Source organism: Miniopterus natalensis, chromosome 10 (assembly GCF_054644295.1).
Source record: "Miniopterus natalensis isolate mMinNat1 chromosome 10, mMinNat1.hap1, whole genome shotgun sequence".
NCBI lineage: Eukaryota > Metazoa > Chordata > Mammalia > Chiroptera > Miniopteridae > Miniopterus > Miniopterus natalensis.
Window position 1 is genome coordinate 23356461 of NC_142090.1, and position 26286 is coordinate 23382746.

Below are 26286 nucleotides of genomic sequence, written 5' to 3' on the forward strand. Positions count from 1 at the left end.
AGAGACAGCTACCATGAAGCTGCAGCATCATTTGCAAAAAAATATTTTCTTTGAGTTAAACTTTAAATTTAATTTGTTGTAAGGTCTACTAAATCTGTGCCCCTGTACCCTTCCCACCCTCTCTGTGCTCCAGGTACCACTGAGTCCTTAACTACCTAGTCACCCTGAAAAGTTGCCTTGCTTTTGATAGTTCCTGTTCCTGGGTTGTTTTTCCACAAATCTTCACAGCATCACCTTCTTGTCACTACTGACTCATCGTAAAGATTACCTTCATAAAGAGACCTCTCCCAATCACACAGCCCCAGTCAGCCCCCAGTCCCTTACTTCCATAGCACTCTGCTTTGTTTTAATTTATTCTTCTAATAACAGTTATTTATTGAACGCCTGCTTTGGGATGAGGAACACAGTAAAGTTCCTGCCCTTAATGGAGTTGTCACTCCAGTGAAGGGAAATAACCAATTATCATCACTACCTGATACCCCCATCCTGACCCCACACCATGAGCAGAGTGGAGGATTTAAGAACAGTGGCACTGTTTTCTTTCTGCTGCAATTAGTGAAGAGAACTTTAGAGAGCCCATTCTTTCTCACACTTTTACTACTTACTTCTGGAAAGTTACCTCCACAACTGGAGAGGTGATAAGTTATAGCATAGAGAACATAGTTGCAATGGTCTGGTCCCCCAAAATTTATTATGCACATTTTTGAGCAATTCACATCTACTTTTTGCATTAATTTTCTCATTTGTAAGATGAGGTAGTCCTATTCATTTTACAAGATCTTTAAATTAATTAATTATGAAAGTATTTGATAAATAGAGAACTATCCAAATGGCCCACTTAGGTGAGTATTAAATGTTGTCTGCAGATGTCTCTAAATTTGCTGAAGTTATTCTCATCTGTTCCTGAAGGAGCTTCCCAAATTGGTGTGTCTTTTCTTTTTCATTGGATAAACAACACTGAGTAATATTTAGCTTGCCTCAAATGACCATATTTTACTTTAATTCTACTGTAACAGCATTAATTTTCTGGTTTTTTTACAGTACTTTGGAAGTTTACTTGTCATATTCTGTGTAGAACTGGCTTGTGGTGTTTGGACATATGAGCAGGAAATTATGGTGAGTTCAAATTGGGATACAATCACAATCTGAAACAATGTCCAACTCAGCCTTATAAATCAGATCCTTTGGAGTAATTTAGGCACTTTATTATTAATTTGAATATTTATACTATATGATAACAATTTATAGTCCCAGTACCTCTGAAAAGTAACATTTTCTTTTCTGTGTCTAAAGCATAGTTCCAAACCATAATTTGTAATATTTCATTTGGTGTACTACAATATATGTCTTTAATTCCACAGAGTGCTTAAACATGGGTATAATAATAGACTACAAATAACATATGTAGTAATATATAAAGTGATTTTACCAACTTCTGAGTATATAGTATGGAAAGAGTCACATTTGCAACAAGGTTTAAGAAAGCTTGAAAATCTGCCCAAAAGCCTTATAAGAAGGATGCATGTAACCCATTTGCAACAAAGTGAACCATCTTCTACTTTAGGAAGCTTATTTGAAGAGTTGCTGTGTGTTTACTCCAGCCTAGAAACACTCTCACAGTTTGACACTTGGGTACATGGAAACGGCTCTTCAGCTTTTTTCTCTTTTAGTTTTGCAGTTGAGACTATGGGACCAACTTTTATAGCTATGTTAGAATGGATGAGAGTAAGAGTTTCTCAATCTTAAGATTTTAGCATTTATGTTTGATTTATCATTTGCACTTCACTCTCGCTCACATTGGGCATTATTACTTATTTAATGTTTGTTCACTTTATTGGTGGAAATTGGTAGGTTCATCACCATGAGGTTGAGCACCTCTGCATGTCTGTGATACCTGGCTTTTTTCATGGTGGCAGGCCAGATTTTCCCACTGTAAGTGTCAGAGTAATTCTGTTTCAGTAAGATAATACTTTTCAACATGTAGTCCTTGGACTGTCTAGCAAGAGTCACCCAATGTGATTCTCAAAAATATGCATTTTAGGGCTCTGGGCCAGATCTGCTAAATCAGAATAGAGGGAAAAGCAGAGGGAGAAGGCACAGAGGACTGGGCATGTGCATTTGTGACAATTTCTCCAGCTGAGTTTTCAACTCTTTAAAATTTAAGAGCTCTGAAGCAGAGAGGCAGATTATTTTGTATGTGTTTCAGAGAGGCATTTCGGCTGCTGTGTAAGAAAATTGAAGTTGTTTACAGTACTGATGCAGTTATTAAAGATTTTATGGTGAATCTGCTGTGACATTGTTTTGATTACTAAGTGGTAATTGCAGACTAGCGGGTTCTCTGCGTGCTCCAATTTGTATGTGAATGATGCTTTGGCACTGCCACTGGTCTGAACCCCTCTGAAGAGCCCTCTTAAGTGTATCCCCATCAGTATGCTTCCAATGTATGAAAATTCTCAGTAAGAAGAGATAATTTAGAAATATTTATTTCTCTATTAAAAGTGGAAAAGTCAGGGCAGTTTCTGTGTAATTTAATGTAAACTTAAGAACTTTCTGAAAACTAAATCTCCTATTAAATAGAAATACTCTTGCTCTCTTTAAGAATCATATTTTCACTTCTTACCCTAGAAACTTTGTATATACTGGGAAGTGAAAAATTAGTTCCAGGGGTTCAGTTTCTGTGTTTTACTGATACAGAGATGGTCTCTTAATTTTTTCTGTTTTTAAAAAATGCATGTATCTCCTTGATATTCAAGCAAAAGATAGTAAATTGTATAATTAATGCTTGATCCCCTCTCCTCAGCTTTTGATTGCATTCTTTTTGATAATTAAAAGATTTTTAGAAATGAGTTTCCTTTTCGTGGATTTTTAAAATGGTTTCTATGGTGTTTATGTCATACTAATAGTTGGTAAATCTAAGTTAAAACAAGTTTGAAATGAATTAATTTAATGTATTTGACTAGAAATATTTTGATTCTAATATAATTCTGAGAAACTTGAGGTAATTGAAAGAAATTTAGAGTTACTGTTTAGATACTTTCTTCTGTTAAGGGGTCATCTGCAAATATTTTTTAAGTATCACAGTGGTACTAGATGGCTGCACACTGTTATCTCAGTTGATGGCCTACATCACTGTTTTGCTTATGTAAATCTTCCCCATTAACCTGTCCTTCACCAGGATAGAGCAAGACCTTTTTAAAAGTAAAATATGGAAAGTAGTTCATTAGAAAAAATTTTGACAGACTTTTTTCTATTGTTTTTGCACTAATAGCAGTGTGAGTGAAAAGTGCCATTAAAGTTTACTAGCTGCCAAATTGTGCAGAACCCAGCATTTGTATAGAATGGACTTTGTGCTCTTAGCTGTTCCATGCAAGGAGACCAAAAAAATATGTGTTTTCCTTTATGGCCAGATCACAGTAGTTTGTTCCAGAACCTCAATGATCTTCTCTGTTTCTTGCCACATTTGGTCTCAGATTGATTGTGGTCAAAAAGGAGAAACAACTTACATTTATTTTGGAAAATAACATTAAAAATAAGGCTGTTCTAATAACCAAACCAAAAGATTTGACATCAGATTGTCTGTTTCCCCATTCTTTCTGTTGTTATTTGTTATTTCTTCTCTCAAAAAAATCTGACAATAATATTGTGGCAGGTTATAAATTTCTAGGGAGTTTATTTCATTTTGATGTATTTTATGCTCAAAAGGATACGAGGCAATAATAATTTATAGTGAGTAGCTTGAACTTTGGTGAGTTCCTTCAGCTTTGTTGAAACCACATGAACACTAAGTTGCCCAGTTACCCCATTAAGTAGAGAACAAAGTTGTGTGCCCAAGGGTTGAGGTGTTTTCTTTTGTATTGTGCATTTCCAAGTAATAAAACAGAAAATTAACAAAGGAAAAAAGTGAAGAATTTCTGTGGTTAGCAATTTTTAAACTATCCCTAGTGATATCACTGTTTTTTAAATAAGATTTCCAAATAATACAATTCTTGAGTTAGTGTCAAGCTTGCTTATCTAAGCCTTGTCTGTATTACTCCATAGATCAGATGTGGACGTCTGTCCAGTCTCCCAAGACTTACTTTAATACTGCACATGTCGTGAGACTAGGATTTGTATGCCTCACTTTCTCCCTTGGCACTGTTGACAAAACCTAGAGTGCTGCGCTGACTAGATTTCTGGTCAAGTGTTATGTTGTGTACCTGAAGCTCTGTCATGATTAAACACTCTGTTAAGGGACATGGTGCTAGGCAGCTTGAGAATAGAAACACAAGCAGTGCTTTAATTTGGAAACTAATCTTTCTAGAATTCTAGCATGCCTCTAAAATCCACATTTTGAGAAGGTGTTCACAAACTTATTCCAGAGTGAGGCTTGAGTTTAGCTCTTTTTCTTCTTAACTCTTCCCTTTTTATTTTAATACCATAATCTATAGTTGTTTCAGAAACAGCAATACTATGAAATGAAATCAAAAGGCACTGCTCTACAGGATCGTGTGTTATGAGGAGCTCTTCAGGTGTGTCTGTACAATTCACAGTGTACTTGTTTTATGATATCCTTGAGCTCCATATTGGCATTAAATGATTTTGCATTACTTTGCTTAATATGATGTACCTCGTTATTTAGTACAAAAATCTAAGTATAGAGATTGTTCAGTAGCTCTGGTTAGTAGCTTTGAATTAACTTAGGCTACAAACAACTACAAAATACTTATCAATTGCAGCACATTCCAAGTATGTGTGAGTATGTGTATATGAGACTATGAGTGATTGAGTTTGTAAATCTGTGAATGTATGTGTGTCTGAGTGTGTGTCTTTGTGTGTTACAATTGTTGATACTTTGTTTTTTTATCTTCAGGTTCCAGTACAGTGGTCAGACATGGTCACTTTGAAAGCCAGAATGACAAATTATGGCTTACCTAGATACCGGTGGCTTACTCACGCTTGGAATTTTTTTCAGAGAGAGGTAAATGCTACAATTTCTGAGGTAAAGGGTATGGAATAAATGGCACACTTTCAAAACAAATGTTGAAAGCTTTGGCCTCGGTCACTTTCTCTGTGCTGAAAGTTAAGCCTGTGATTCAGTTACCACTGGTGTGATTCTTTATTGAGAAATACCTTAAGGAACGCCAGGCTCTACTTTTCTTCCCATATATACCGTTTCCTCTACATTTCACAAGCTTCACTAGAGTGAAGAGTTTTTTTAAAAGCCTTTTTACTAAGCTACTGTGAAGTTTCCTTTTCATGAGTTAATATCCAAATTCTATTTGAATAGATAATTTTTTATAACTTTTAGGGCTATTTGTATTTTAAACATCATTTAAAATTTTTAGATGATTGTTCTCATTTGAGAATTAAGAGTCAATATATTATTAAAGGCATGAGCTTTCTAGTCGGAAAATGCTGGCTCTGCTGCTTATTCTTTCATGAGCTTCTGTAATTTACTTAACTTCCTTAAGCCTCAGTCTTACCTGTAAAATGGGAATAATAAAATACCTCCTTGAGTTCTTGAGAAGATTAAATACGTTTTATCTTATTTAGCTCATGGTTATTAACAATAACATTACAAAGTATAGGGCTTTTAACTTTTCTTACCTAACTTTCACATAGCACTGCAAGCAATCATCTTCCCAAATGGGGGGCTATATTTGGATGTTTAAAATCTGGTGACTTGAAGTTAATCATTGATCTTGCTTCAAACCAAGCTTCTCTCCCAAGCAGTTTCCTTGTGATTGTAGTGACATTTCCAGATAACCAAATATATTTGTTTCTTTTAACTTTATTTAGAGCTGGGCCACAAAACATTTTATTTTATTTTATTTAAAAAAAAATTTTTTTAAATCCTCACCCGAGGATACTTTTTCCATTGCTTTCCAGAGAAAGTGGAAGGGGGAGAGAGTGAGAGATGGATGTGAGAGAGACATATTGACTGGTTGCCTCCCACACACACCCTGACCCTGACCAGGCCGGGGATTAAGCCTGCAACAGAGGTACGTGCCCTTGACCAGGCCCTTCATTCCAAGGGGCCTACGCTCCAGCCACTGAGCCAAGCTGGCCAGGGCTGGGCCACAAAACATTTGAGAGTCAGTGTCTTACATAATAGATAACCAGCTCTCTGGTCAGTTACTCTGGCTTGGATATGGGCAGAAGTTCAAGTCCAAGATAATTTCCAAATCTGGCCCTTTGTGTTACAGTTGTTGAGATGGTGAGCATTATCTTTGTAACACAGATTTCCTGTTTATTCAAAAGCTTCCTCACTTTGTTTACTGTTCATTTGTACTAAAAACAACATGCAAGGAAAATAAGTAAAGCATTAGGGAATTTATAGAAGGCTGTGTTCAGCTACTGCCCTGGGTAGAAGCTGCCCAGAGCTCTTTATATTTTTGGGTTTGTGATGTAGACCATGATAATCCAGGTTAAAAAACAAAGCAAGTTTTGTTTTGGTATTTTTTCTAATGGTAGGAACAGGAGCTCCACCTAGATAGAGAATGTACAAGCATTGCAAATGACAGCACCCATATTTTTAGATTTGTTGCATGATAAATGTCCTCCTCCATGTCATAGGCCTATTTCACCCCAGAGGAAGTGGTGAAGACCTCTGGCTATCCTGAGTTTTAAAAACCCCTTGTACCAGTTTTCTAGAGCTGTGGCTGTAACAAAGTACCACAGACTGGGAGGCTTAAACAACAGAAATGTGTTGTCTCATAGTTCTGGAGGCTCAAAGTCTGAGATCAAGGCGTGCAGGGTTGGTTTCTTCGGAGGCCTCTGTCCTGGGCTTCTAAATGGCTGTCTTCTCCTAGTGTCTTCGCATTGGCTTCCCTCTGTATGTGTTGTGTTTAAATTTCATCTCCTTATAGGGACATCAGTCATATGGGTTTATGGCCCATCCTAATGACCTTGGTTTAATTACCTCTGCAAAGACACTATCTTCAAATATGGTCACATTTGGGGCATGAGAACTTCCACGTGAACTTCAGGTAGCAGACAATTCAGCCCATAACATTCCTCTTACAAAATAAATGGTAGAGCTGAGAGGGACCTTGTCAGCCCCAGTTTTCCTGGCTCCTCATTCAGTGCTGTTCTGTGCATGTCCCTCAGCTTAGTGGACTCTTATTTAAGCTCTAGTGATACTTATTTAATACCTTAAAAACACACACCTGGGTTTTAAAAATGTGTTTATTCATTTTAACATAATGGTTGGAGAATAGGCTTTGGAACAAATTGGCTCTGCCACCTATTGGTCTGTGATCCTGGCAAGTTACTTGATGCATCAGAGCCTCAGTTTATTTATATATAAAATGGTGATGGTATTTTCTTGAATTTGATACAATGTTAGAAAGAGTGGCCCTGCTCTCAATGTGATTTTGAAGGATGCAGGAAAACTACAAGGAATGTGGACCAGTCATCTGTGGCATAATAATGGGTTTGCTTAAGGGAGTTTTCAGGAAAAGTTTCAATTCAATATCTTCTGTTAATGATGAAGAACAACTATGTAAAAAGAAAAAAAAAATCAGTGACTTATTAAAATAAAATAAAAAGTTTGGCACTGAACATAATATGCTTAAGTTATTTGGAAAAAGTCATTTCTGTGGAGCACCTCATTTCCTGACAAGGGCAGATGAATGGGCTGTTCTATTGTGGATGGGGTTAGAATGTTCCAGGAACTATTCTTCTGTCATCAACCTAGGAAAACACATGTCATTAGGAAATGAGAGAGGTAAGTTTTCTCTGAGTACAAGGATTTTAAAAGACTGACTTGGAAATGTAGTAAGTAGTTTATGATTTTTAGAAAGAAAATCTTTTTACTACATATGATTTTTATGGAATCTTAATGACATAAAATATGTGATGTCAAATTATGTTTAACTTAATTTGTGATGCTTATGATATATATTCATTGCTTTTGGAACAGGTTTGTAAAGGAAATTACTAAAAATGTTTTAAAGTTTCTTGGAAAATTTTAGTATTACTCATAGTGTTCAGTAATTCATCATTTATAATACTCAAGGTGATTTTTGCTTTTTTAAAATTAGATATTTAAACAAATGAAAAAATGTAAAATCATTTTTAGTATTTTCCTTGTTTCATTTTACATGAGAAGTTTAGAATTCTTCAGGTTGGATTTTAGTTGAATTTTGAAATGATGGTGGGTTGTGTTATTTTATGGCACAGTGTTAATCCTGGGCACAGATTGATCGGTTGGGCTACATAATTTGCAGAGCCAGTCACTCTTGGCAGACGTCCCCTCAGACACTGCCCATAGTGCTTGTTTTTCACTGTATGAAGAGTAACTCCCCTCTACCCCAGGGCAGAAAATTATCATAGTTAATTATTCTGAACCTAATCTACATCCATCCGTAAGCAGCGTATCTAAACCTTGGCCAGAGAAAGTTTTTGCTAATCCTTGGTGAAATAAGACAAAAAGAAAAGAAGACAAAACAGGTTTTCTTAAATCTAACTTTAAGCTAAAGGAACATCATTTCTTCTGAGATTTATGTGATAGAATATGATCATTTATTTTAAGAATCTTATTTGGTTGAATAAAATTTATTTGCCAGATTTATATCTCAAAAATTTTTGAAAATTTTTCTGGTTAATGAATCCAAATCTGGTAGTCTTTGTAATGGGGACTTTGGTCAACAAATCTTTCTACAAAGATTACAGAAACTTTTAATGTAATATTTGAATTTTAAGCAATTAAACTGGTATCTAGGCATGTACACATAAATTTATCAGCTATTTTTCAGTGCCTAGAGGCTTAGTGGTAAATATAAGGTTTGACCTATTTGTGTTATAAGTTGTGTATATTAACTCTGTTGCTATATGATCACTTGTAGAGGCTCTTACAGTTGGAGAAGATGGAGTGAGGCTTAGTTATGCCTGATTTGTTTTCAGGTGTTATGGGCATTGATGTTCAGGATTGTTCCATTATGGACTCCTTTACTACATTTCTGTCATCAACATATAATTAAGTGATGACACATATCATTAAATGATGACAGAACAAAGTTAACTTTGGCTATAAAAATTTAAGAAATCTAATGTTTAATCTCCTATAAATTAAGAAAATATTTTTGTAGTTTCTGAGACTGACCAGTCATTCTTTTGCAGTTCAAGTGCTGTGGAGTGGTATATTTCACTGACTGGTTGGAAATGACGGAGATGGACTGGCCTCCAGATTCCTGTTGTGTTAGGGAATTCCCAGGATGTTCCAAACAGGCCCACCAGGAAGATCTCAGTGACCTTTATCAAGAGGTAAGGCCGTATGTGTTTAGCTTATCATGGATAAAAGTTTTCTTACAATGACAAGTAAAAAATCGACAACATGCCAAAGAAATTTTCCTCTTCTGTACAAATATAAAGGCCCTTAAAATTTTTCTCTGATATGTGGAAAAACAAGATAAAACTAAAAATTAATATAAAAATCTGAACACTGATCACATTTTAACAAAGGAAGTTGGGAAAGACTAGGTTTTAGAATTAATTGGATTTTAAAATGTGTTGTCTAAGAATCAATTCTATTGCCTGCTCCTAGGGGTCCTTTGAAACAGACACATGCAAAGCCTGTAGCTGACTCTGGATAGTCAGGAAAACACAGTTTGGAGTTCCTGAGCAGAATATGATGTGGAACTTCACATAGATTAAAACATGCACGGGGAAAAATCCCACTGTCCAGAGAAAATACTGTTCCCCCTGTTCACTAATGATCAGTGATGTGTTTTAGTTAACTCATTTAATGGAGTTAGATGCTCACTGGAATTAAATAAAATCAAGTGTCCCGTGCCCAAGAAACTTGTATATATTTATCAAAATCATCTATTATTCTTTATTAGCAGAAGTTTTCCTATCATTTTATTTTTAGTGGTGATTTTTACATTTTTTTAGCAACAAAACCTTTTTTCAAATTAAAATCTAGAACCACACCATCCTGTACTGTAAACATGTGGCTATTTAAATTAAAATTAAATTATATAAAAATTTCATTTCCTCATTTGTGTTAGCCACATTTCAAGTGTTCAGCAGCCTCTCAAGATTGGCTCCTCCTGTACTGGACAACGCAGATGTAAGACATTTCCATCATCACCAAAAACATTATTGCAGCCTTGATCTAGTGTGGAAGCTCAAAATGGAAGGGAAGCTGCTCAGGCTGAGGAGCTGGAATTATTTCCCAGATATATCTCGAGTCAAGCACCTGGTTACCACAAAGCACTGTTGAAAACCTCTGGCTTAACAGACACATTCATGATATAAAACACACACATACACACACACACACACACACACGGTATAACTATAAAGAACGAAACTGTAAAAAAACCCACATCAGATTTCTAAAACTTGCCTTTTTGTTTATTTCAAGATGGTGACTTTAGGAGCTTAAACATTTTTCCTAAAAATATTAATATTGTTCAAAACATCTTTTAGGCAGTTTACCTAAGTCAGTTGTGGAGATTAACAGGAATCAGCTGCATTAATTTATAGTGTAAATTAACTAATCTGAAAAAGATGTTGGATCACTTACACAAATGATCTATCACATTCGTGCCATAGATATGAGTAACTTTGGGCTGTTAAAAAATCGCCTCAGAGGACAAGACTGCCACATTTAAGGATATCCAAAATAAAGTGCTTTGGGCTCCAAAGGCATGCACAAAGAAGTGTCAAGTATTTGTTTTAAAAGATTCAGAATTGTATCAGTTTTTCAGATTACTATAACAAAGTGCCACTAAGTGAGTTGCTTAAACAACAAATACTTATTGTCTCACAATTCTGAAGGCTGTAAATCTGAGATCGAGATGTAAGCAAGGTTGGTTCCTTCTGAGAGGTGTGAGGAAGAACCTATTCCATTTCTCTCTCTCAGCTTCTGGTGGTTGGCTGGCCATCGTTGGTGTTCCTCGGCTTGTAGAAGCATCACCCTGATCTCTGCCTTCACCTTCATATGGAGTTCTTGTTTGTGTCTGTTTCCAAATTTCCCTTTTTATAAGGACATTAGTCACACTTCTCCAGTATGACCTCATCTTAACTAATCACATCTGCAGCAACTCTGTTTCTAAATAAGATCAGGTTCTGAGTTAGTGGGGATCAAGACCTCAGCATATGCATTTGGAGGGGACACAATTCAACTCATAACAAAAATTGTTGAAACAGCTGAATAACTCAGGTTGTTTATTTTAAAAGATAATCAAAATAATTTTAGTCATGCCTCATACTACTGAGGAGCAGTGTGTTTAGATATTATCATTTTAAACATACTATGTTTAGTAACATTTTGGCCTTGAATAAAAAAGAATATCCAAAATATTGTGTATTGAACAAAGAATTGTTGGGCCAGTGTCTCCGAGATCCTCAGGGATTATGCTGTATCTTGTGTTCTGGGTGAAAGCTGAATATTGGCTGGTCTCTGTAGTAGGGATGGCCAGCTAACAAGTGTGACAGTTAAAGTCCTGCTTATTCCATAAAACAGAAACAGTGCTTAACATTTCTAAGATAATATTAAACACAGGCATAATTGTGGATATTCAAACACATTATAACTCACTACTGGATTTTAAAAAACCCCAGATGATTACAGTACAGATACAAATATAAACATGTGAATTAAAACCTATTAACTTTCCCTGTGTAAACTTAATTCATTTGTTAGTTTTTAGGAGTGGCAAATCAGTATGGGAAATTATTGGACTACAACCCCATATATAATAATTTTTATTTTCTTTTGTGATTAATACTGATAATATGATTATAACTAGTATTGACCATGAGAATGGCAAACATGAATCAGTTTTCCAGATGTTCCCACAAAGTCTTCACTTCGATTTTACTTTATTTAGTTGAAAAGCATGCAGTAGAGATTTAATAAAATTTTCTTGTAAAATTGCTATTTAGTTTTACTAGCTTATCTTAATTATTTCTACTAGTAATGTCATGCTTTACTTTCATGATGTCTATAATTGCTTGTTTCATGAATTTAAAGATTGAAAGAAGCCACACTCTTGTGCATGGGGCAAATTTGATGGCCCAGATTATTTTAAAAGTTTTTTCATATTTTCATCAAAAGACTCTCAATAGCAAGCTGGCACTGTTAGTTATGAGATATTTCTTTAGACACAATTCCAGCAGAGATGGAGGTTCATTATGTCAGAGTAATTTGCTTTTGCATTTTATAATTAATAACAGATGCTGATAATGGTAATGTTATAGTGCATCATTATATGCATAGTTGACTTACAAAAGTGGATCACTTAGTAGCTTTATGGCACAAGTACAGTTAAATCCATCATTAAAAATAACAGTTAATTCCACTTTGCCCTGGAGAACATATGTTTCCTAATTGCAGTGTGCCCACTGATCATCCACCTGGAAGATGAGGGATCTAGAAAGAAGAACAAGGGAGGGACAGCTGGAGGTATATCAAATGTTTATTCTGAAGTAGCGAGTACTAAGGGTAGTTGTTTCAGAAGTCTTCAAATATTTCAAAGTTCATCATTCAGAACAGGAACTAGACTTACCCATTGTTGCTCCAAGGGCCGGAGTCACAGGAAGGAAATTTTGAGTCAGTAGAAGGAAGACCTTGCTCATCAAAATACATCCAATTGTGATACAGGTTCTCTCGTGAAATAGTGAGTGTCTTATCTCTAAAAATATTAAAGTCAAGGTCAGATAGCCATGCCATTGGTGATTAGAATGGGTTTTTAAATTAAGAGTGAATCTGGACTAGATGAACTTCAAGGTCCCTTTTATCTTTCATATTCTGTAAACTCAGAGATAAGAACTGGCTTTCTTCCTGCAGTTTCTGTTCAGTAGTCTGAAATCAAGGAAATAAATCATTCTCAACCATCTGGTGGCCTGCTTGGTCCCTGACCCAATAATATTTTATGACACATTTGAAATGTGTGAAAAATGACTGAACAGAAATACAGCAACAATTGCACATTTTAGAAACTTTCCCATCAGAGTTATTGTTGAGTCTGACAACAACTCCTCAAATATCTACATTGAGCACAACGTGTGTATGTAAGTATACATTTAAAAATCACAGTTGAAAACATCTCTGACCATCAGTTTAATTCCATCACATTCATTAATTCAAAATATCTACATCGAGGACAACATGTGTATGTAAGCATACATTTAAAAATCACAGTTGAAAACATCTCTGACCATCAGTTTGGTTCCATCGCATTCATTCATTCAAAATGTTTTGTGAGTACCTACTGGACTCCGGGTGCTGAGGATATAGTGGAGAATGTTGCAGACAGAAATCTCTCCTCTTGTATAACTTACTTATATTCTAGTTAGGGATATAAACAATTAACAAGAAAAAAACAGCAATAAAAATAATTTCAAGTAGTGTTAAGCACTTTGAAGACTCTGAACAAGGTCATGTGCTGGAGAATTACTTTATTGGTGAGGGAACTACTTAAGATAGAACAGGTAGGATCAGGCTCTCTTAGGAGGTGACATTTGAACTGAAACCAATTGATGAGAAGGGCCCAGCCATGCAAAGATCTGTTGAAGAGTATTTTTTTTAGCCTAAGGAACTACAAGCACAAAAGCCCACCCAGTGGTGGCCTGGGCCAATGATCACTGATTGCTTACTACCTTGTTCTTTGGAATTGTTTGTGTAGCCACACTCTCCAAATAAAAGGTGTGAGATTTGGCTTCAGCAAAACATCAGATTTATAGTTTAAACTGGTAAAACATAGGACTTAGGATGCATCTCTTCCTTCTCTCACCTGAATTTCCCACCATCTTAGTTACTAGAGTTCTGTGTCTATACTTGATCTGGAGAAGGAAAAAAAGAGAGAAAGAAGAATAAAAATGGCAGGTAGAGAAAAAGTCTTTGTAGAGCATGGACTTCCAACCTCTCCCATAGACCTGTGCATGTCTTGGATGGGCTTCAAGGGAAAGAAAAGTAATGCTGCTGAAATTCGTTTTGATAGTTTATATGCATTTTTTCAGTGACTAGGATCCATAGCTTTTATTAACTTTTGTTAACAAAAGAAACATTCAAACCTGTTAGGAATTTTTGTGAATTTATTTGAGCCAAACTGTGGGCAAATCCCGGAAGCAGAATCTCAACAGATTGAGATAATGCTCCAGAGAATGACAGTTTTGTACCTTGTTTTATACATTACAATCAAAAGAGCAGACATAAGTGGGTTACATGAAATCCATTGGTGATAGATTAGGGGGGTGGGAGAAAGCAGAGCAGGGAAACCTCTGGGGTTGGATAAAAAGTAAAATAATGGACACACTTCTTTTACTTAGGTGGGTGCAGGATAGTTAACAGTCAACAGTTAACTCAATAACAATGAGGGGATTTGTGGTTTTCGCAGAATGGTGCCTATGCTTTGAGGGGTCCAGGGAAAGGAAAACTACTTTGACATTCCAATGATATGTTATTATAGATGCAAAATACAATAGATGCAGACTCAGTTAAGGTAAAGATTTGCCTTTGTTGGAAGACACTGGCCTAGGACGTGACTACCCGCCCTAAACTGCTTTTAGTTGAAAAATTTTAACTTCAGACCATCCTTTGTGGTGGCTTTAGGTCTCTGAGGTTGCAAGGCCACCATGCAGGCCTGCCCTGAGCTAGTCAGGTTAGCATGTGGCCCCTTTTTGTCCACACTTTCCTTAGTATCTCTTATCTAAATGTGTGACTGACTAGCTGTTGAGAATAGTGGCAGTGTTGCTATCTCAGGTAATAAATGAAGCACAAAGGTCTCTTCAAAGGGGCTGAAATGGCATTTTCTCCCTCTGTATGCCACCTCAAAAATAAAAAAGAGAAGTCACCAGGCTCACAACAGACCTTACTTCAAATGGACCAACTAAAAATATCAAACAAATAAGGACAGAGAGTCAAGTAAAATGTAGCCCCAAAGACAAGTTTAATTTGTCTTTAGGAGAAAGACCACTGGAAAAGATAGTGACTGCTTCTTCAGGAAAGTTATACTCACAGAAGTTTACATAAGGGCTGGACAGAGATGTTTTCTGTGTGCCTTTGGGACACTTTTCCTTTAGACCCTTGTTCTTTATATGTTCCATGAGGTGTTGGGTTTGAATATCAAATACTCTTAATAACTTTTTTGTGACAAATAATTTGAACCAAATCATTTCCGCCTCTTTAGATGATTGTTTATTTCTTCTCTGAGTAACAGGAAACAAAAATAGGGAGCTTAGAGATGGGCAGGGCGTGTAGATATGAAGAGATGTGATCTTTCTGGCTTGTGGTACAAAGAACCCAGATGATAAGAATGCACAGGTCTGCAGTGCTCACAGATAGTAAACGGTTATATAGGGATGGTCCTCCACGTTAAAGATGGGGACAGCTCATGGTGAACCATGCGGGATGGGTTGTTTGAGGTTTTTATTCTCTCAGTTATATGTTATCTGCTCTGTGTGTTGAGAGCAGTTTTGTGGTCCTGTCCCTACCCATCTCCTTTGTACCCAGCAATTCTTGGCAAGTGCTTTTTGTTTTATAAGCTATGTTCATTTTTTTATTTTCTGGGCAGTATCTCAGCCCTCAGCACTTTTTGTTAAAACTCTTCTCTTGCTAACATCTTTGACCAATTAGAAAAGTGAGTCAAACTATATATCTGTTTTGACTAATAGAAACAACTTTTATTTATAATTTTCACACACAACATCTGAAACATGTAAATATTTCCTCAGCACTTCTGAGCCAGAGGTAGACTTCACAGTGCTGTGGGAGTAGAGGTGTCTCCTTCGGGCAAGTTCGTGTAGTTACGGTAGTGATCATTTTTCTCCCAGGTAACCCGGCCCTTAAGCTACTAGTGGGATCCTTCTTAGAACCAAGTAGATTGCCATACTAGAAACAAACACAATTAGGGTGGTAGGTGTTGAAAGAAAGTCCAAGACAGAAAGTGAGATGTAGCAGCTTAGGCCCCTTGCCAGGTACTGACCAATTACACTAACCTAAAGTGAGTCAAATCTGCGTAGGAACGATTCTCACATCAGTGGCTAAATAGAGGTAGGAATTAGATGATCTTGAATTGGGGCACAAGGAGCCTGACATAGGGTAGGCAGTCCTTAATTGCCATTGTGTTTATGTTTGAGATATACAATGGAAGCGCGTAGAGGGCATAGAAATTAATTTGGGCTTCCAATCTTAAAAAATAAACAGGCATTAGCCAGGTGCAGAAAATATTTGGGTGGCATGGGCCTGAAAAAGGCCATTCCAAGCAAAGAGGCAAGGGTGCAATTAGATCTGGAAGGGAGACAGCATGGAGGGAGCACAGGGCCTGAGGAGACCCAAGCAGACATGGCTGGACAGGACTGATGCTGGATTATGAAGAGCCCTGGATGACCTCATAACACATGCATTTTCTACAGAGGTCTGCGAATAGTTGCGAAATAAAAAATGCGAACATGTTTACAAAATGGAGGCATTATTATGAAAGGAAGGCTTAGGACAGAGTATAGTCCTGGGATCTTGATTTATTCATAATGAAGCTCTATTCTCAGATAAACATACATAGAATCTCCTGCCCAGACAGTAAAAGGTAGGCAGCTTTCAGGCTCAGTGGTTATTTAGATGAAATCTCCCCAAGAAGTTCCATTCCCAGGGTTCTTTTATATAAAGTTAAAGACACTCCCTCCTGCCTCTCTGCTGATTTCATTATCTCCTCAGCAACTGCTGGCAGGGATCAGCTGGACTCTGACGTGGGTGATATCTGTTTTATCATTCAAAGCCCTGCAGGGCCAGTTTGGGCTTGGTGGGAGGGTGGAAATCCCTTTTATCTCTAGGCTTTGCTTGATCTAATCAGGCCTTGAACTATCTTGCCAGTTTTGCTTCAGGTATACAATGCATTCTTATTTCCTTTTACTCTCTTTTTCAATGTAATTCAATTGTGAGTTTCCAGTTACCTATTCACTATTCAAACAACACTCCCCATTGCCCCCCATTCTTTATTTGTAGAAACAAATTTTGCCTTTAGAATTTACTGATATGAAAGCCATTATAATATTTTACCCTAGAAAAATACCTCACAAAGTAACAATTTTAGATTAGTGCTTAAAAATCTGTATTGGCAGAGAATGAGTTGAGGTGAGAGTTGGGTCTTGCTTGAGGCCTGGGAATCTGTAGGAAGCTGTTGCGGGTCACTCACATGAGTGATTGTAAGGACTTGGATTCTGGTTGTGCCATTCAGGATGGAGAAGAGGGGATGAAAGTGAAGGATATGAAAGAGGGAGAATGAACAGGACTAGGTGATGAATTGACTGTGGGGAGTGAGTGACAGGGAAACTACAAGGACACTTGACTTGGACCCTGAATAGATGTAGAAGCCATTTCTTGAGGGAAGATGTTGGCTTTGATTATACCACATTGGAAATGCTGCATTTAAGGGTCCTGTCCAGGCACTCCATATACTCCCAGTAGGAAATATGAAGCTTAGGAGATAGAACTCAGCCAGAGATATGGATTTTGTATGTATTAATTAGGGAAAGAGCTAACTCAAAATACAATAGCTTGAATAAGGTTGGAGTCTATTTCTCTCTCATAGACCAGTCAGCTGGTCCAGACTATCAGGCAGCTCTGCTGCATAAGTTCATCAGGGGCCCAGGATGGTGAGACACCTTTGCCTTTTTTTAATACCTACCTTCCAAAGTTGCTCCTGTTTTTCTCCAGTTCCAGTCAGTGGGGAAGGGAGGAAGTGGGAAGGAACACATCCCATGCATTAAGCTCTACGTTCATCCCCTCTGCTCACATTCCACTGGCTAGGCCTCACATGGCTGTGCTTAGCTGCAAGGAAGGCGGGAAATGTGGCCTCGGGCTAGTAGTCTGTGTTCCGACAGACTATATGAAGAGGTGGAGAGTAGACTGGGATGATTTGGAGGCCAAGGTGAGAAGTTGGGGAATGGCAACGCTTAAGGGCAGAGGAGGCATCACCAACTGTAGGCACAGAAGAAACGGAAAGCAGTGTGCTGAGAGTCAGAGGAGAAGAGGTTTTTAGGAATGAGCGTTGTTCAGCATTTAAGACTCGTCTCTGAGGCCAGACTCTTTGGATTAAATCTTTGATCTGCTTCTTACTAGCTGTGTGACCTTGGGCAAGTTTTTAAACTCCCTGTGCTTCATTTTTCTCATCTTTTTTGGTGCGATCCAACCTGAAAAAAGAGGATTACCAGAGTACTTATCTCTTAGGGTTGTTTGGAGAGTTAAGTGAATTAACCTATTAAAAACCCTTAAAACAGTGCCTGTTTGTAGTATATACTACTAGAATAGCTAGGAGTTAAAATAAATCAGATATTGAAAAGTATACATTGTGTTTTTCAAATAGGATATATATTTTTATGGATCTATGAGCAAGTATTTTATATGCATTATCTCTTTTAAGCCCTAACACAATTCTTTGAAGGTTACAGTATTTTTATCTCAATTTTACAGATGAGAAAAATGAGGCCCAAAGAGGGTAAGTGACCTAGCTAGTCATAGAGCTAGTCAGTGACTGAGGTCAGATCGAATTGATTTCAAAGCCCATACTTTTAGAGCCCATACTTTTATCTCTAAAATTTTGAGATATAGAACACATGATGAGGAGTAAGCTGAGTGTTTATAGATTTTTTTCACTTCTAAACTTTACCTTTCTATCTATTAAATGAGATAATAATAATACCTACATCATTATAGTCCTACAAAGATAAATCAAGCTACTTAATGAGAAACACTTAGCAAACCACTTGGTTTGATAATAAATACAAATCTTCAAAGCCTAGTGGTTGCTAATGACAATAATAATAGTAATTTATTAACACTTACTTAAGTAAATAGAAAAATTAGCAGCTTATGATTAGAGTTTTCATTAGCCAAATTACCCTTAGTTTTGCCCATGAGGACCAGAAAGTATGTGTTTTCTGGTTATATGCATTTGTGCTGGCTGAAGCTAGAGTTTTAGGTCAGGGTTTTGGGGACTTCATGTAGTTTCCCACTTTGCTTGTTTCAACACCTTCCCACTCCTTATAGATGAACTTTAGGTAGACAAAGGGCCTAATGAAAGACAATGCTTGAACAAGCATTTTGGAAAGGTTCCTCTGCTCAGCCAGGCAGGGAATGCCAGCTTCTGGAACTGGCCTCACTGGAGAGGACAGCACCTTCTGGGTTTTCTGACTCTAGTCTGTTTATAACCACATTTTCTTTTCGTAAAAATGAAATATGTTCGGTAAACGTGGTCTTTTCAATTTGATGGTTCTGCCTATCTAATGGGGATAGATTGTGAGGATTAAATGAAATATGTGGGTCTGTCATTTTTAAGAAATAAGAAGACTTGTTCTACTATATTTCCTGTGCATGGGTTTGGTTAACCTTCCTCTTAAGAGAACAGAAAGTCCTGTAGTGAATTTTATTACTTGCTGTTTAATTTTTTTTTAAAGGATGCATTTATTTCCCTGCAAAGCTTATGATTATCAGTGGAGAACTTGTGGTACAACCTGTTTAAAGCTCATGAACTACTATCATTCATTTTTTAATTTTAGAAGAAATAGAGAAGAAGATTATATATTTGTACCTGATAATTAACACGGTCATTTCAAACTTGACAGTCATGTTTATTATCAAAAATCAATTATAAAAATATCATACTGGTATGTATGGCCCCTAGATTTTATTTATACTTTATTTCATGAGCATATGAGATCTAACTCTTTGACATGGCCTTTGAAAGCCATGGGTGCTTTTCTAATTTTAGAAACTCATTTTGGAGATAGATCAGAGAATAATTTCAAGTGTATAATTTCCTCAAGTGAAATGAGGCATCTGACATGCCTTCAAATAGATTCCAGGAAATGTAGGGATTAGTAATTTTTTTCTGATAAAAAGGTAATGTTATTATTTACAGTTAATAGTTGACCAGAATTTTAATGTTGCAGCAAGTAAAGTAGGCTAGCCAATATGTCTTATTCATAGCTTTGAATTATCTTAGGTTATTAATGTAAGGTTAGCATAGCTTTATTTGGAAGAACACATACTCAAGGTAAACCAACTCAAAGTATTTTATTTGAGAAAAGCCAATAAGTGCAATTCATTTCTTTCCTATTCTGAATAAAACACCCTTTGTGAAATAGAATGCAGTTTTGAACTCTAACACTTCTGTTTCCTCTTTTGACTCACTTACAAAAATGTTCATTTTTGCAACTAAATTTGTATGAATAGTACAAGAGATTATATAGAGACACATTGATATTTTTTCTTCTCTAGGTTTAGTGTATTGCTTTTCAATGTAAGTGTCCAAGTTTGCATTGAAAAGTGTAAACCTTATGCATGATTATTTGATTGGCTTAAAATAAGTTCACAACTACTGCTCAGATTGAATTGTTTCAATGGGGTTAATGCAAAAAGGACCATAAACCCAAAGTTGTTTCTATTGAGAATTTAGAGAGTGGCTAAGGGAGACAGTTATTTTATTTAAAGAAATCTGGGAAAATACTGTCTTATCAAGAAGAGGAATATTGTTTTGGAAAGTTAATCCCCAACATTAAGTAGTTGTGTAAATGAATCACTAATATTGAGCAATATGCTGCATGTTTTTTACAATGCCTTCTGAGTCATCAAATATTAAATTGTTTCAGTATAGAGAGATTTGTGCTTTTATTTATATATTTACACTCTGTATCTTTTTATTAAATAAAGGATTTAATGCTATACACAACAAGAAAGATGCAATGAATTAATAATAACACATAAATAATATTGGAAAGTCAGGGTTAAGAACAGAGTAATTAGACATGCTTCATATGAGGACAAATGGGGTTGTGGAGTTTTATATTTACCCCTCAGCTTCCTGAAAGCCCAGATGAAAAGGAGACAGAATTATTTACATGATTTAATATTAGAATAGAATATTCCACATTTTCAAAGGGAACAAAATTCTAAAGTATTTTTTCAAGTGGGATTTAAAAAAAAATCTTCTCTAAGTTACCTAGGAAAATATCTTCAATATTATTTTCCACTAATTTTATTGGGCAGTTCCTTATGGTGTTCTTAAATACACCTTAGTGGAGAATGCTCTGCCAGGGCATAGGCTAATACATTCCAAAATAGCAGATTCCGGTGGTTGATTTGATACTTGTACATGATTTAAAATACACAGAGATGTCAATTTCATATTTTAAATAATCTGTAGGTAAAATCTTTTTCTGATAGAAAAGCATAAATTATAATTAATGAATTCCGATGACAAGCTTAAGTACTTAAATTTTGTGTTGTTTTGAGGGGTTATCTATGTATTTTGTAAACTGAGGAAGTGATAAGACTGACACATTTTTATAAAATTTGAGGAATCGAACTAGGATCTTTGCTTTGAATAAGCATCCCTTGCCTACCTCAGCATGGACATAATCTTCAGGTTCCATTTATCAGGAAGGAGACCAGGTCCTGACTATGTCCCGTGTGATACAACCCCATGTCCACTCCTCTGGGGTACCTGAAAAGCTTTTTGTGTGAAATCCAAACCTGTTTACAACGACCTTAGTTGTCTTAACATTTTATTGCATTTTCTAGTTTTTGTTAAAGTTAAAAATCAGTGTTAAAAAGAAACATTAATAAAATCAGACAATCCAGAAAGAGATCATCAGGATGATGAAGTGTATATATTTGGAAAACTAGGATGAAGTAGGGATATTTAGTCTGGAGAAGAGAATGGTTAAAGGGAAAGTCACATCTCATTAGACATGGCTCTCTGCCTTCTGGAAAAGGGATTGTTTGAGAGCAGAACCAGGACCAGTGTATCTTATTAAGAGACAGGTTCCAACAAGGAAATGCTTGTTAAGATCTACTGTTTTTCAGCCCGGCCGGGTGTGGCTCAGCTGTTGAGCATCGACCTAGGATCCAGGAGATCGGGGTTTGATTCCCGGTCAGGGCACATGCCCTGGTTGTGGGCTGCAGCCGATCAATGACTCTCTCATCATTGATGTTTCTATCTCTCTCTCTCCCCCTCCTTTCCTCTCTCTGAAATCAATAAAGATATATTAAAAAAAAAAAAAAAAGACCTACTGTTTTACAAATGTGGACAGAACTGTCTAGTGAGGCTGGGAGTTCCTCTCATTAGAAGCATTTTCTTTGATGTATCTTTGTTTGTGTATGAGCCATACTTTCTTGTTTCTTTGTACATCTTGTGATATTTATCGTTGTTGAAAACTGTACATTTTAAGTAATATAATATGGCAACTCTGGAAATCAGGTTTTCCCTCCTCCCCAAAGTTTGTTGTTCATTATTGTTGTTATTTGATCATTAATGACATTCCTGAACTAATTTTATAAGGTCTGTATTCTTTGTCGTGTGTGGCCCGTGAAGTCTCTGCTCAGTTAACTTTGTGGTCAGTTAATGAATGAACAGAGATTTCTTAGATGCCTAGAACCAGTAATTCTCCTAGCCTTTGCCAAGGGTGCACAAAGCCTCAAGGTTAGCCAGAGGTGAGATTTTAGTGCCTTCCTAGGTCTTTCTTAGCATGTGTACAGTCCTAGGCTTGAGCACAACTCTACTCATGTAACTTTCTAGATCCCCATGAATGCGTCAGAGCTTTGCTAAGGCCCCTATGGGCTTCTCTTTACCCCAGCTTTTTCTTTTCAGTTTTTTGGCTCACCCATTGTGTGCAACTGTCATCTACCACTTCAGGTAGCCTCAGTGTTCAACAGTTACCTCTGGTTGCTTTTGACAAACATGGGGGTGAAGGGACCCTGGTTGATCTGTGTATAAGGTTAAAATAAAGACAGCCTTGTAAGTAAGGTTTTCCAGTGAAGCACCAGATGCAACAAATAATGACAATTCTCTAGTAATGGGACTTTGAAGTAGCTCTACCCCTATTTTGTTACCTCTGGTGGCTTCTAGGCTACTGGTTTTTGTTTTGCATGCTTTTAAAAGATTTTTATAATAGAATTTAGAGAGAGGAAGGGAGAAGGAGAAACGTCGATGTGAGATCGAAACATTGATCAGCTGCCTCCTGCATGCCCCCCACTGGGGATCAAGCCCACAACCTAAGTATGTATCCCAACCTGGAATCTAATGGGCAACCTTTCAGTGCATGGGACAGTGCCTAACCAGCTGAACCACACCGGCCAGGGCTAGGCCACTGGTTTTCATCATAATTATGAGCTGTCACATAAGGATGCTTGTTGGGGTTACAAATAAACATAAATATGAATTTTCATTTTTTTTGCTGTGGATTCAGTAGAGGCATGGCAGGTAGCCTGCTTTGGTCACCTGCGAGGTGGCATATAACAATTGTTAGTCACATTTTACCTTCTTTTCTTTGTCCCTCATCTCCCCATTTTCCTTGCTCATGGATTTTTTTTCTCTTTTGATTCCTCCTCTTCTTTCTGAATTCTCTCCTTTGGCTACCATAGTTACTCATTAGCCTTTTGAATTAAAACTAAACAGAAGCAAAAATCTTGCTAATCTTTTTAAGTCAGATGTCAAGTTTGTACCTGGTAGAACTAGAACTTGGTGTCAGAAAGTCCCCCATATATATTTCTGCTGCAGGCAGCGGACAGAAGTGTGTGTGCATTGGGAGGGTAGGGAGAAGGGAATAGATTGATCTCCGCCCACCAGCATGTTTCAGCAGCAGATTGGGGAAATATTCTTGATCCTTGGGGAAAAGTTTCTGACCAAATGAACAAAAATCAAATAGTGAATACAAATAATAATAATGAAACTTTATTTTTGAAAATTTTGACTCAGTCTATATCAGGAGTCGGCACTTAATGGCCTGTGCCCCAAATCTGGCCTGTTGCCTTTTTGTTCATGAAGTTCCATTGGAACACAGTTACATCCATTCATTTACATATTGTCTGTGGCTTCTTTGGTGTTACAGTGGCAGAGATGAGTAGTCGGAACGGAGAGCACATGGCCTGCAAAACCTAAAAGATTTACTATCTGGCCCTTTATCAAAAAAGTGTGCCAACCCTTGCTCTAGATGTGTTTTATACCAGTAGTTCTCAATGTCAGATTATGAGGAAGACAGAAGAAATCACCTGGGCAGGCTTTTCAAAAAGTTCCCATCTCTATCTCCCCTCCAGCTTCTCACAGGTGTCCCTGTTGAGAGCCACTGTTTTAAACTTTATGATTCAGTCGTTTGGTTCCATTAACTGATACAGATGGTTTGTTTTCACCATTTTGACCCTCTATAAGACACCCAAAGTGATTTTGACCATGTTATTTCTTTTACAGGGTTGTGGGAAGAAAATGTATTCCTTTTTGAGAGGAACCAAACAACTGCAGGTGCTGCGGTTTCTGGGAATCTCCATTGGAGTGACACAGATCCTGGCCATGATCCTCACCATTACTCTGCTCTGGGCTCTCTATTACGACAGACGGGAGCCTGGGACAGACCAAATGATGTCCCTGAAGAACGACACGACTCAGCACCTGTCATGTCACTCAGTAGAACTGTTGAAACCAAGCCTGACGAGGATCTTTGAACACACACCCATGGCAAACAGCTTTAATACACACTTTGAGATGGAGGAATTATAGAGGATGTGAAAGAAGGAAGCCACGCACTTATTTTATTTTACTTGTGCATGTTTGAGCACACAGTTGTTTCATAAATGTGTAGAAATAAAAACGTTGCCATAAAACAATGCCTAAGCATATAATTTTGTACCCTTTAAAACGAAGAGGGACAAGTTCCATATGTTATGTTATCGCCTGGTCAATAGTAGTTGCCCTTTATAATGCTGAGGACAGATCTAGTACCCACTGTATAGCTTGGGTAAGAATTTTACTAAACACAGTTATGCTTTGAGGTTTATGCTTTAATACAGATTGACCAAGGTTTCTGCATGTAAACAAGCCCTGCTGTTGTGGGATTGGAGCTACAGTAAAGTTCGACGTATTTCTGTAAGCTTGCTAGTATATAAAGTACCAATTAACTGCTAACATAGGAAGTTAGACAGTACTAATGATTTTTATTCCTTGGTGATATATTCTTTTGAGGGTAAAATAGATTAGACATAAGAAAACTCTGAAGATTGGTGACTACCTAAATGTGATTTTTGCTAGTAACTACTTCCTAGCTTACAAGAGCAAACTAACACATCGTCTTAAACTGATCAGGGATCTATGTGTGTATGAGAGTCTGTGTGAAGTCCGTATAATTCAGTAGATTTCAGTTCTCACAATGTTAATAACAGTTGTGAAATGGATAAATTTGTCCTGCATAACACAATTATTTTTAACCTTTCCTGTTAATAGTTTTAAATTGTTTTGGTTTTATATTACATACATAACTGCTAATTTAAATATTTAACCACTAATTTTGAAAAATTGCTAGTGTGATACGAAAGGAGTCATTATGATTCAGAATGTAGTCTGGTCTCTAAGGAGTATTAACAAGAAAGTTTACACATAACTTAGTTCATTTAGCAAAGACTTGGACTCTGTCTTTCTCCCAAACTAAGACTAAACACTTTTTGACACTAAACACTTTTTAAAGAAGCTTATCTTTGCCTTCTCCAAACAAGAAGTGACAGCATCCAAGTCTGAATATAATTCTACACAGAATAGTGTTCCCTTTCTCTAGCAAAATGCTGTGAGAATCATAAAAATAAGTGAATTTCCTTGCTTTATTTCACTGATTAAGATGCTATGGTGAATTACACAGATTATTAAATATTTTACAAGAGTAAAATATATTTATTTGAAATGAGAAAAGTGCATTTTACTGTATTTTGTGTATAATGTTTATTTCTCAAGAGAATGGAAAGCAAAGTAAAACTTGTCAATAAATATTTTCTAGAGAGTAATAATCTGTCTGTCTAATTTTCATACATCGTAAGCACTTTTACCACTCGAGAAGATTACCAAAGGGAGAAAAATGTGAGAAGAAATGATTGAATATAATAATAATAATGATTTCTAAACTCAAGCTAATCTATAAGAATATGTATTTTCACTGAGAAGATAAAAAGATGCTCATTTACTTTTCAAGTTTGATTTTGAGCTAAATTATAAATAATGTTACCATTTGATATAATATATAAATGCACCTATTTGTGATTTGTGTTCATTTATCTCCTCAATATTTTCATATTACAGTTTTTACAGTAATTTTTTTCTTTTTAATCCTCACCCGAAGATATCGTTTTTCATTGTTTTTCAGAGAGAGTGGGAGGGAGAGAGAGGAGAGAGAAATATAGATGTAAGAGAGACACATCGATTGGTTACCTCCTGCACGTGTCCAGGCTGGGGCCAGAGATGGAGCCTGCAACAGAAGTATGTGTCTTTGGCTGGAACTGAACCCAGAACACTTCAGTCCATGAGCTGATGCTCTAACCACTGA

At 36.7% G+C, this 26286-nt stretch overlaps 1 protein-coding gene across 2 annotated transcripts in view; it reads left to right on the forward strand.

Moving 5' to 3' along the window:
• The window catches only part of TSPAN12 (tetraspanin 12), a 57482-nt gene extending 31753 nt beyond the window's left edge, over positions 1-25729 (forward strand). The window contains exons 4-7 of one of the 2 annotated variants that reach the window (XM_087821049.1): positions 1042-1116; positions 4850-4957; positions 9103-9246; positions 24174-25729. In XM_087821049.1, coding sequence (XP_087677175.1) covers positions 1042-1116; positions 4850-4957; positions 9103-9246; positions 24174-24479 — 633 coding nt within the window. In that variant the 3' untranslated portion in view covers positions 24480-25729. The remainder of the gene's footprint in view (positions 1-1041; positions 1117-4849; positions 4958-9102; positions 9247-24173) is intronic. The other variant, XM_087821050.1, reaches the window with a different exon arrangement.
• The last annotated feature ends 557 nt before the right edge of the window (positions 25730-26286 follow it).